Source organism: Meriones unguiculatus, chromosome 3, assembly GCF_030254825.1.
Source record: "Meriones unguiculatus strain TT.TT164.6M chromosome 3, Bangor_MerUng_6.1, whole genome shotgun sequence".
NCBI lineage: Eukaryota > Metazoa > Chordata > Mammalia > Rodentia > Muridae > Meriones > Meriones unguiculatus.
This window is the reverse complement of record NC_083351.1, coordinates 178,849,954-178,862,871: the sequence shown is the minus strand read 5'-3', so window position 1 is coordinate 178,862,871 and position 12,918 is coordinate 178,849,954. Positions and strand designations below refer to the sequence as shown.

The window sequence follows — 12,918 nt, the reverse complement described above, 5'->3', positions numbered from 1 at the left end:
GCTGGCTCTTTGCCAGGCCTCTGAGGAAAATGATGCAGCCAGTTCTGATGAGACCTGTCAGAGGGAAGGGGAGGAGGACCTCCCCTATGGGCATAGGGGGAGAAGAAAGGTGGGTGGGACTGGGAAGAGACGAGGGAGGGGGCTGCAGCGGGGATACAAACTTTACGACTAAATTTTGTAATAAATAAATAAATAAATAAATAAACAATTTACAAAACACATCAGAATTTTATTGCTTGAAGAATACAGCATAAGAAATCACAAGAACCTCAAATGAAAAGTCACTAGGCTTCAAACACATAATACATTGTCAGATGCAGTAAGATATTAACCTGAACTCTGCATCAGCAAGAAAAAGGATGAAAAATATCTAAATAGTTGTTTACTTGAGAAACATACTTTGAACAAAGTAAAAGAATGTTACAGTACAAAGTAGAAAAGCCCAAAGTGACTAACTTATTTCTGTAGACTAAACTACCTACCTTTGGTACTTAACCTTTTTGAAAAAAAAACAATTCCTTCTATTTTTTTCCAAATACTTCATGGGCATATCCATGAAATACCTTGAAATAACATCAACATAAACATTCAGCAAAATTACTACCCTTTTACTACCCTTTCTGTTATACGGGGAAGTATATCTGATAAATGCATAACAATATTTCCCTTCTTCTAAAACTGAAAAATATGAATATAAGAAATCTAATACTTTTAAACTTCACTTAGCTCTCCAATTAAAACTGAAATCCTGGCAGCTAGAATCTCTTTTGGGGCTTGATGAATACAGAAATTTAAGCAACTTGGCAGCTGACTCAGAACTAGTGCCTTCCCATTGTCTTAGGTGGCATTTTTCTGTTTCCAAAATACAAGCACTATGCCATTCCTCCAAATACACTGGGTCCTCCCATCAACACCACACCCTTACTCACTGAAACCAGATTAAAGCTGCTCCCTTTAACAAGCAGGTTAACACTTCACATAGGGCTGGTCAGTTATGACACTTTTTCAGCAAACACAAAACTTTTAAAGCTGTCACTCAATTATGACAGGGACAATGCTATATCAAAAGTTAGCACAGGACTCTTTAGTACACCTAGTCAAGAAAATGTAAATGCTATGCTAAAACCAAACAGTAAGTAAGCTACATGTCAAATAATTTTTAAAGCCCTCTTTCGTAGCAAACATGTTCATTAGCTTTCATCCATTTCCCCTAGCAAAGGTTTGAATATCCATGAGCCTCAGCTAAACCAACGGAACCCAAGCAACTGTTTCACAAGTCCAACCTATATATCAAATGATAGAAACATGAATGGACTAGGCAAGTAATACTATGAACAGTTACTGAACTGGAGTCAAATAGGAAGAATCATGATAATCTTCAAAATTAGCCTGTCGGCATAGTGTAGTTCGGGATAAATTATACTATAACAAAACTAGTCTTTACCGCGACACAAAACAGCAACAAAATCAAAAACATAACTCACCAAATTTATACAACTACTAGTGAATACATTTCCTTTCTAGTTATTGAATGTCTTGAGATTTTCTCCAGACAAGTATATTTACCTGAACATAAAATTGTCGCCTACATATATACTCGCTTTAAAAGGCAAAGAAATTTAGATGCTATAGAGAACTGAGCTTTTTCACCAACCTGATTCAATGCATTCTGCATCACACTGTGGCCATCTCAATGTAAAATTCTCAACTTTAGCTCAGTGAAAAGGGCAGAGAAAATACAAATACAGATTGAGAGATCTCTGTAAATTTCACTGTATTTTTATAACCCTGAAGTTTTCTGTAACACTGTTTATTGACCAAATAAAGGGTTCACACTGTTCTAAGATTCCAGAAACACCATTACAAATTCAAAGCTGATATTATACTGAACTTTTAAATTTTCAATAGTTCAAAGAGACAGTTTTACATGAACAGCACAGTAGTTGAAACCTGACAGCAGACATCTCTAGAATATCCATGGTGAGTCCACCAAAATGCATACAAAATTACTGATAAGCACTTCTTTCACTCCTTTCTTATAGAGGAAACAGAAGCCCAGATGGCGAGTTTCAGATATCATCATCATCTTCTTCATCTTGAGAAGATCCTGCCTGATTGGATGCACTGGCTGAGGCAGCAGCAAGCTGGGCTTGTTGGGCAGCTTGCTGCATTTGAAGCCATTCCTGTTGGGCCAATTCTGCTTGTTGCTGTCTAGCCTAAGGTTTAAAAACATAAAAGACATGTACACATTTTGGTTAAATGTTAATTAAACCAACTAACAGACTTAGTCATTAAACGTAGATATTTTCCAAGTACTATGTAATTATGACATACCTAGAAAACAAGAGCTTGTAATATTTTTAGTTTAAATGAAGAAACTAAGAAGTTAATAGAGGGGCTGCAGAGATGCTCAGTAGTTAAAAGAGCACTGGGGTTTGATTCCTAGCACCCATGTGGCTGCTCACAATTGTCTGTTAACTCCAGTTCCAAGGGATCCAACACACTCTCTGGCCTCTACACATGTGGCAGACAAGGAAAAGACACATCCATAAAAAAAATAAATAAATATCAAAAACTTTTTTTTTTTTTTAAAGATTGACAGAGCTGAGTGACAGTAGCATATGCCTTTAGCCCCAACACTTGAGAGCAGAGGCAGGCAGATCTGAGTTCAAGACCAGCCTGGTCAACAGAGGGAGTGCCAGGACAGCCAGGACTACAGAGAAACCCCGTCTTGAAAAACAAATGTTCAAACTAACAAACAAACAAATAGGGTTGATTAGGAAAAAAAATATTAGTCTCTCTTTGGCTCTTTTCATTGTTTTTCTTCTTTTCTGTCCCTTCAAGTATAATTTTCATATAAGCATAATTTCCGTGGCTTAAAAGGTCTCTAGTACAGTTAGGGAAAAATATCATAGAGAATGCAACAGTTACCGTGATTTTTTTCTGAGTTCTTATTACAACTGTCTACCCTCAATGCTTCAAAGGAAGCCAAGAACATAAAATGTTTCTCAAATGTATGCAATTACTTTTGCATTTTCAGTGTTTTTTTTTTCTTTATATCCAGTATACCTCAAATTTCCTAAGTTTCTGTTACTGATGAAGCTGTACACTTATTTCAAGTAAAAGTAAAATATTGTTTTCTCCTTCCCATATAAGTCAAGGTAAAACCAGGGAAAAGAATTAACATTAGGTCTGGGAACCAATTTAAAAAAAGAAAAAAAGACTGCTAACCAAATATAAAATTGGAAACAGATAACTGAAAATTTAAAAGAACACGAAGACACTAGGGAGATGGCAGCTACAAGCAGCAGCCATAAATCTAATCCAAGAACAAAACTAGAGGCTAGAGCTTATGCTTGGAGGAGCTTGGTGGAACTGAACTCAGCTCGCCAAGAACAGATCTATGCACTAAGGTATGAAAGCATGGAAGACTCAGCTGTGGGACCCATACCCAAGAAGGCTGTAGGTTCAGGCTGGCTCTGTAGCAGAGAAAATGCAGGCTGGACTCAGTGTGCAGAGAGAGTCTGCACAGGTGTGCCCGCACACACTACAACCTCACGCTGGAGGCAGGGCGCCTACGCCACAAGTGAAAGCCTGTCTCAGAAGACCTGACAAGTAAGGGGCTGTTCCTGGACTGGGCAAAGAAACTGGAAGAAGAAGGAAAAGAAAAGGCCCATCCATTTACTTACTCTACCCCATTGGTAGGAGAATCTAAGGAGGAGTTCAGAGAGCAAAGCAGAAACATTTGACCAGTACAGTGCTCTCTCCATATGTAGTTTCATTTTTCATGATTTTTGTTACCTGGAATCAACCAAAATATTAAAACGGAAAATTCCAGAAATAAGTGACGAACTGCTGAGCCATTTCGTCAACCCATCTTATAGAATCTTAAGGATTAAATGAGCTAATACATACAAATTGCTTAGCAATGTGTTAACAAATGGTGAGAACTCAATATTGAAAAATGTTTATTAATTTTTTTAGATTATATTAATTATGTATGTGTTTGTGTGTCTATAGGAAATATGTGCAATTAGTACTGGTACCTTCAGAGGCCAAAGGTGTTGGATTTCCTTGGAGCCACCAATGAGAGTGCTGGGAACCAAACTCAGGCCCTCTATAGAGTAGTATGCATTCTTTACCAGAGCTCTAACCCTCAAATGTACTTGTGCCAAATAACGTTTAAGGCTCAAATGCAGTGATGTTTGAGGTACATTTCTATTATCTTAGTATGTGGTGAGCAGAAGGATTTTAAGTTCAAATCCAGCTTGGGCTACACAGCAATACCTTGTTACAAGGAAAATGTTAGCTAATTTTCCTTTCATTCCACTCATAATAAAATCTGCTAGTGTACTTCTCATCAGCCCATTTAAAACTTAAAGGTGGCTAAGTGTATTTTCATGCTTTTAGAAGATCATCCTATCTGGAAAAAGAAAGATAAAATCAAGAGGTACCTGCAATTATTCCCTTAGAAAACTAGATGTTGCTACTATTTAGATACAACAGAGCCAAACTGGTCAAGTTCTAAATAGCAGACTCTGCATAAGCAAGGAGCTGGAAAAAAACCCTCTTTTGACTTACGAAGTAATTTTCCAAACAAACAAAACCAAACCCTGATTTTCATAGATTTCCAATGAAAATTATTTAAAACATATTACTTACTTTTGCAAATAATTCCTGTTGCTGCCTCAATAATTCTTCTTCAGGAATGCCAAGGTTTTCCAAACGAGAACTGGCCTTTCTTCTTTTTAATGCTACTGTCTTGCATTCTTGTAAGACTTCTTTTACTTCACTGATGTAAGAGCCAAAGCCCAAACTTTCTAGTGCTACAGAAATGAAAAGTATGAAAAGTTGAAAAAAAAAAAATATAGCTTTCCATCACAAATGAATAACATTTATTTAGGTTAGTTTTCTCTAGGGAGACAATGTTTATTATTTTCTAATAATGTTATCCTATTTTACAGTTATTTAGTCATTGTCTAGGTGGCTAAGACAAAATATTTTTATCAACCATTATTATTATTATTATTATTATTGGTTTTTCAAGACAGTGTTTCTCTGTGTACCCCTGGCTGCTCTGGACTGGCTTTGTAGACCAGGCCAGCCTCTGCCTCCTGAGCAATGAGATTACAGGCATGTGCCACCGCGTCCTGCTTCAACCATTATTTTTAATTGTGTGTGTGCTCTGTACCTGTGATTGTAGTGGCCACAGAGGCCAGGTGAGGGCACAGGATCCCCAGGAGCTGGAGTTAGAAACAGCTGTAAAATACCTGATGGGTGTGTAAAATACCTCTTCAAGAGCTGCATGATGCTCTTAACCTCTGAGCAATCTCTCCAGCCCCACATTCATGCACTTCCTTAGTATTTGACTAGAGCCTGCTTAAAGCCCGTGGGACATTTCAAAGCACAGAACTTCATTTTTCTTTAATTTTTAAAATTTATGTTTCTTATGAGAGTAACATGGTTTGAGTAAGAAAAAGTATCTTTCGTATGCCACTCACAGTAAGTTAAGCACCATTAAGCCTGCCACTTCTTAAAGAATTCAAAAAAGGCAAACATTTGGAATTTACATGTAAATGACAAACTTTGTCTCATTACAAAAAAGTAGGCTAGGAACACATATTCATTAAGTTATAGAAAAACAGGATGAAAGAATAGTAATATACACTTGCCCCAATACTCAAGAGGCTGAAGAAGTCTGGGCTACTGAGACCAAAAAAAAAAAAGAGTAATGTAAAGTCCCCTTTAAATTATACAAATCAACTTTTTCCAGTAGTTATGACCTCTCTCCAAAAAAAAAAAAAAATGTTTCTGGCAAAGAATCATCATCCTTCTCCAGAAGACAAGAGGAAATAAAAAAACAAATAAATAACACCTGGTACAAAGCCCTAATTCCTACTTCTTAGATGTGAAATGTCCGGGACGCTATAAATTCTGCAGTCTTCAGCCACGCATAAACTGTAGTCTTGTATGCTGGCTGCTCCACTGTCCTCTCTCTTAGGCTAACAGGCAGAAAAGCAAGGCTTGACAAAAGGATGCTCCTTCAAGAAGGAACAACTGTAAGAGCACCTGGATTAACATAAGGAATCATCCCATCAAACATATTCTGGACTAAATACAACAACACACAAATCAGTAATCTCTAGTTTCTCATTTTGGGAGGAAGAATATGACATATTTCACTTAAAGCATAGCAAGCTGATATAGGTCAAAATAGATTCTTGCTGATCAGCCTGAATGATGCGCCCTGACAATTGCATCATCCAAGATATAATGCTCCCAGAAAACAGGACCGAGACTCGTGTATTTTTACCACAATGCTAAATAATTAGCAATTCAGTAAGCAAGTGTGGGCCTACAGAAGGAAAACAAAAGCCTCAAGCTGCAGGTATAGTACACACAGAAAACACTTGCCTAACACTCATGAAGTCTTGGGTTCAATGTCTAATAGCATCTCCAAAAGAGAGTCATTTAAGAAAAATAATAAACCAGGCATAACTTTAATCAGCCCTTAAGAAGCAGAGGCAAATAGAGGCAGGGGAGAAAAAGAGAGGAAGGGAGGGAAGGGAAGGAGAGAGGGAGGAAGGGAGAGAAAGAGGGAGAGAGGGGAAAGGAAGGCAAAGCATAAAAGGGGGGAAAGGAAGAAAGAGAAAAGAAAAATAAAATTCAGGTAAAAAAAAAATCCTACTGTAAAAAAGCAATTGATGATGTAATGGTTTCAGTGTAAACATCATGTGTCCCTTTGAGAAAATACTGCATTATTTAGGCAACCCAGCATGTACCATTTTAATTGTATTACAACTTCTCTGCAATCAGTCAGTTTCTCTGATCCCAAAATTTCTTTCTAAAATACACTGTAGTTTAGGCTTTAGAGCAAAGCTACTCAATGTACGGTCCAAAGACCTATCAGAACTTGTTATAATGGTGTTGTTTGAAACAGTTAAGAATGGAAATTCAAAGTAAGCATTTCAAAAATCTTTTACAGCAGGGACAGTATTTATATCTATTCAATATAATAACAAAACTTCAAAGTTTAATTTATGAATGTTTAAGTTCTGCTTTTCGTCAGAGATCTATCTTATTGTATTAACCAGTGTAAGATGGGTTTGAAACTAAAAAGAAAATGCCCCTCCAAAGTAGATAACATGAAGCTCACTGACAGCACAATATTCTCAGTGGTTTTTTCTAACTTTAACTACTTGCAGTTACTAATCTCATAAATATGAAAAACTGTAGCTCAAATTAAAAAAAAAATGATACAACTAAAAACTTATTTGAGCTCTGTAAATGTCATCACGTTGTAAAGTTAAATATAATAGACTGTGTCTTTCTTTTTTGATTGAAGACAGGAAAGACAGGTAGCCCTGGCTGTCCTGGACATGCTTTGCAGGCCAGGCTGGCCTCAAACTCACAGAGATCCATCTGCCTCTGCTGGGATTATAGGTGCGCACCACCAACATCCGGCCGTATCTGTAATTTTTAATGCTAAAGCTACTAAAAATAAAACAGAAAAAAAGCTTTTTAATTAAATTATGGTATTTTGTATATTTATTTGATGATAAAATTATTTTAATCCTTATCTGTGCTTTACAGAAGTGCCCAAGAATGTTTAATTTGCTTTAATAAGATAAAGACAGGTAGCAACTGAGTAAGTGAAATGACCTGATGGAAGGTGTTAATTAATTTTATTACTAAAAACCCAAATTTCAAAATGAGAACCTCTTTAAAATGTATATTAGCAAAAAACAAACAAACAAACAAACAAACAAAACCAGAGAGAAGGCTCAGAGGTTAAGAGCACTGGCTATTCTTCCAGAGGACCCTGGTTCAATTCCCAGTACCCATGTGGCAGCTCACAACTGTCTGTAACTCCAGTTTCAGAGGATCTGACACCCTCACACAGACACACCTGCAGGCAAAACAACAATGCATATAAAATAAAAACAAATTATGTACATATGTATATAAAACAAAGTTAAAAACAAAATTGTGATTATTATTCCATACGTGTATATCTTCTGTTCCTAGATAATGCTGACAGAAAAACGTTTTCTTTTTTTTAAAGACAGGGTTTCACTATGTGGCTGAGCTCACCTGCCTCTGCCTCTCACAGAATAGCTGAAAAGGTTGTATCCACCATACTTTTACCAGCTGTCCAGAGTTACTCGGTAAGGATATACTTCAAACATCTAAAGTGTTTGTAAAAGGATATACTTCAAACATCTCAGCTGGGTGAGGCAGAGGCAAGAAGATCACAAATCTGAGCACAGCCTGGGCTATTCATTTGGCTGGGCATGGTGACACACACCTGTAATCCAGCACTCTGGGAGGCAGAGGCAGACGGATATCTCTGTGGATCTAAGGCCAGCCTGGTCGACAGAGTAAGGCCAGGATACCCAAGATTACATAGAGAAAACCTGTCTCGGAAAAACAAAACAAAAAAACAAAACAAAACAAAAAACAAACAAACAAAAAAACCAACAACAAACGAAAGAAAGAAAGAAAGAAAGAAAGAAAGAAAGAAAGAAAGAAAGAAGAAGAAGAAAAAAAAAACAGAAAAACTTCTCAGCTTGGCAGTGGTGATGGCACACACCTCTAATCAACCAGGACTTGGGAGGCACAGGCAGGCAGATCCCTGAGTTCAAGGCCACCTTGGCCTACAGAGGGAGTTCCAGGACAGCCAGGGCTACAGAGAAACCCTGTCTCAACCCCGTACTCCCTAAAACCACCTCAAAACAAAGTGATTACATAATATGAAATTACAATGAAATCTAGTTGGTGCAAAACTGTATTATTATAAAGTTAATAGCAACATTACAATTTATGAGTGCCAACAGGTCAATTCAGTTTTTTAATATTAGTGGATCGCCGTCATCACACAAAGGAACAGTTTCTCACTGTAACTTTCTGAGTCACACATTAAACTCAAGTTAGCATGTTCCAAAGTCAAACTATTTTGTATGCTGTTTGCTACAGCTACACTTTTATTCAATCATCTTGACTTTTATGTCAATTAGAACTCTAAATATATCCTAGAAAGGATGAACCTTCCCCAAAGATGACAGATTGTGTTATTAGATTTTTGGAAAAAACAAATGTTTAGGCAGATCTTACTGAATCTTTTACAGTTTTCATTAAAAAGTTATTTTCCTTTATAAAGAGTCAAAGGGAACTTTGGCTATTTGTTAGATAATGTTCTCAAAGATTTAGGACAACAATCATATATACAAAATAAATATGCAAAACGCAAAACAGACAACTTGGCTTCCATTTTTCTTACCACTCAACAAACCAAACAAGTAGAGAAAAAAAATACTAGATTTAAGAATCAAATATTATTGGGTGCCGTAGTGCACAACTGTGATCCCAGCACTCAGGGAGGCAGAGGCAGGAGGATCTCTGTGAGTTTGAGGCCAGCCTGGAGTCCTGGACAGCCAGGGCTACATGGTGAAACCCTGTCTTGAAAAAAAGAAAAGAATCTACATGGATTGAGAATATAGCTCTGTAGTACAGTGCTTGCCCACATATAAGGGCCTAAATTCAGCACATACACACAAAAGAATCAAATTAGCAGCAGGGAATGGTGGTTACATGTCAATAATCCCATTATTCAAGAGACCGAGGGAAGAGACACTTAAGTTTAAGACCAGGCTAGAGTACATAGCAGGATCCTGTTAGCATCTTGCCTTTCCTAACCCTGGGGGGGAAACACTGTTTTCTTACAGATTTTCTAGTATGTGCTGAAATGACAGAGAATATGTGTGTGTGTGTGTGTGTGTGTGTGTGTGTGTGTCATACAGATGCATGCACCAAAATGTATACCATCATGGCTCTACTATCTACTGGGACTGACTTCTGGCATGCTTAAGAGACACCCTTAACACAGCACAGCATGAAGGCTCAAAAATGAATCACTTGATCCTTCTGTCCATACTGACAGTTGAAAAATGGATATGTTCAATATGAACAGATATGTTCTCCATTTGGTGATAACAAGTAAAAATGTTTTTAAAGTTAAATTATAGCTGGGTGGAGGTACACACCTTTAATCCCAACACTCAGGAGGCAGAGGCAGGCATATCTCTATGAGTCTGAAGACAGCCTGGTCTACAAAGTGAGTTTCAGGACTACACAGAGAAACCTTGTCTCAAAAAAGCTAAAAATAAAATAAGTTAAATTACAAAATGGCAATGATAGAGAACTACCTGCCTAGTAATTGATTAACTTTGTTCTTTTTAACTCCAAAAGTAATCAAGAAGTTGTTGGACTTTTGTTTTTTTGAGACAGGGTTTCTCTGGTAATCTGGACTCACTCTGAAGACCAAGTTGGCCTAGAACTCAAGAGATCCACCTGTCTCTCCCTGCCTCTGCCTCTCCCAGTGCTGAGATCAAAGGCATGTGCCACCATGTCTGTCCCTTGGAATTTTCACTAGATTATTACAAAATAGAAGTTATTCCCTCAAACTGAATGCAACTTTCTAATAAGGGTTAATGAAAAGCAGAAGAAAGTATTTCTCAAAATTTGCCAAAAGTATTTTTACCCTCCTTCCCTACAACCATCAGAACAAGTCAGTCCCCCAGATACTTACTGAAAATCCTTGCCAAGAAGAAAAAACTCCTGAAACTTTTAGTACTTTTCAGTAAAGGCTTAAATATATATATGCACACGTACATAGACTAGCACGAGGGAAGGACAGGTTGTAACTGTGCAATAGAGGGCTTAGGTTCAAGGGCCAGCTCTTCCCAAGATGGGTGAAAAAATCATCTTTTAGAAATAACTTTTGGTATAAACTTTTAAGTATTTTCAAAGAAAAATCAAAAGTTGGAGAGAGTCAAAAAGAAAAAAATGAGGCACTTGTCTTTTCTTACAGGAATGCTTTGATAACCTGGTGATGATCACTCCACCATCTTACCGTTTTCTAAACAACAACAACAAAAAGACTTCCTTTTTGGAATGCAACAAACTTTACAACATTAAATACACTTAGGTTAACAACCCTTTTTCCTCGGGGCTGGGAATCACATCCAGGACCCTGTGCATGCGAGACAGACGATGCAAAACTCACCAACCCTGGGTGGTTTTTATTCATGTGCTCAGAAATCTTTTCCTCTACAGTGGAAAAAGGTCAGGTGAGGAACAGGTACTCTCTGACCCAACTCATGCTTCAAGTTATGTCTAAAATTTAACTTTCCAAGAGAGAACTTTGAGGTTCTTAGTTATCATCCAAGTTTAACTCCAGGCAGTCAATTCTTGTTGCTTCAAGACCTGACTGCAAACTGTACTGGTAAGGTGGCGAGGATGTCTGTTGACCTTAATGTCTGCGCTCCTTATTTGCATTAGCTTGCTGAAAAGCGTCCTTAGAACGCTGCATAGGTATTTTCTTAAGGTACAGGCTGTCTCTACACCTGTGCTGACTTTTCTAGTGAATGGCGACACGAAGTGGTTACTCTATTAACAAGCCTGTTCTCTGGACCTTTATTTTATTCCAAATCCCACACAAACAGTTTACCTTGTATGACATGCTCTGGTGAAATCGTCTTCTTTTCAGACTTGTTGCAAATCTCATTGGCTTCAGAAGATATAAGGTGAATGAATTCGGTGCAGCAGTTCACTACCAGCTCCCGGGCATCGTTGGCCACCCGGACGTTAGGGAGAGTCTCTTTGATCATCTTATTTATAGCAGCTCTGGGAATAGTGAGATCATCGTCGTTGCCAGACGAGGAAGCCATCGTACCTTCCTGTCTCTCGAGCCCCAACTCTCAAACTCTCCTCGCCTCTGGTGCACTACTTCTCGAAGATTTCTCAAAAGGCTTCCCTTGGAGAGGGATGTCGGGGTCGGGGAAGCTCAGGAAAAGTGTAGAAACCAGGAAGGAGAAGCGGGTTCGAGGGCCGGGAATACCCGCTGTGTGAGAGAGTTTAGTGCGAGTGTGAAGGAAAAGTCAGGGGGCTGAGGGCTGTGGGGACGCCACTCCCGGGGCTGGAGAACCTCCCTCCGTGTCACCTCAAACGGGCTGGCGCCGTCCTCCAACCGAACCTAAACGGCACGGGAGCGCCCGCCTGGCCGCAGCGCGGGCGGACACCGAGCAGGCTCGGCTCTACAGAGCCGGAGCCGCCGCGGCCGCCGCCACCAGCAGCGGTTGCCGCCGCCTCGGCCAAACCATCCTCCGGGCGCCCGCGCCGCCGCCTCACAACATGTCTGCCGAAACCGCAGCGGAACGCACGCCGGCAGCCGGGGAAGGGCGGCGGGAAGGGCCGAACGCAGCGGGAGCCGGAGCGGCAGCCGCCGCGACCGCGAGCAGCTCGCGCAAGCCGAAGCGGCGCTAACGGTGGTCTCCCTACGGGCCGGGGGAGGAGGTTTGCCGCAAGCTGATCCCAACACGCTTTGCGCCACCGGAAGTCTCGCTCCAGGTCCCGCCTCTCCCGACGGATTTCCGGCGCACTCTCCGCCCCTACCCCCAGGAGGCGGGCGGAGCCGGCACCTTCCGGCGCCCCCGCGCGGGCCGCGTTTCCGCAGCCAGGCCCCGGGGAGCTCGCCCGCTCTGCGGGAGTTTTGTGGGCCGGCGGAGGGCCACGTGGCAGAGGAGCCCCGGTCGTCGCCCAGGAACTTCCTTTTCCTATTTCCTGAGCTGGCGGAATTGGGACGCCGAGTGGAAGCCGCAGCACGCGGGCTCGGAAGGCGACTCCCAGTGTGGAGGAAGGGCTTCTGTGACTAGCTAACTAGCGTTCTGATCAGAGCTCCCTGTTGTCGTGTCTGAGAGAGAAACGAAGCTTTTAAAGAAGTGGCACCCTCGGTAGCACAGGTGGCTAACTCAGAAGCCAATGTAGTGGAAATGTGTTTGGAGAGAAGAGAAAAAAATACTGGATTATCCCAAGAACTCTGATATTTGCTTCTTTCCGGGATGATCATTTATAACTAGT

At 40.1% G+C, this 12,918-nt stretch overlaps 1 protein-coding gene across 1 annotated transcript; it reads right to left on the bottom strand.

Moving 5' to 3' along the window:
• Positions 1–208: 208 nt before the first annotated feature.
• On the bottom strand, positions 209–12,345 carry Dr1 (down-regulator of transcription 1). Its single transcript, XM_021645637.2, has 3 exons — positions 11,510–12,345; positions 4,663–4,826; positions 209–2,216 (listed from the first exon to the last, which is right to left on the bottom strand). Exons 1-3 carry the CDS (start codon positions 11,727–11,729, stop codon positions 2,070–2,072), a joined length of 531 nt encoding a protein of 176 aa, XP_021501312.1. The 5' UTR covers positions 11,730–12,345; the 3' UTR covers positions 209–2,069.
• Positions 12,346–12,918: the final 573 nt, after the last annotated feature.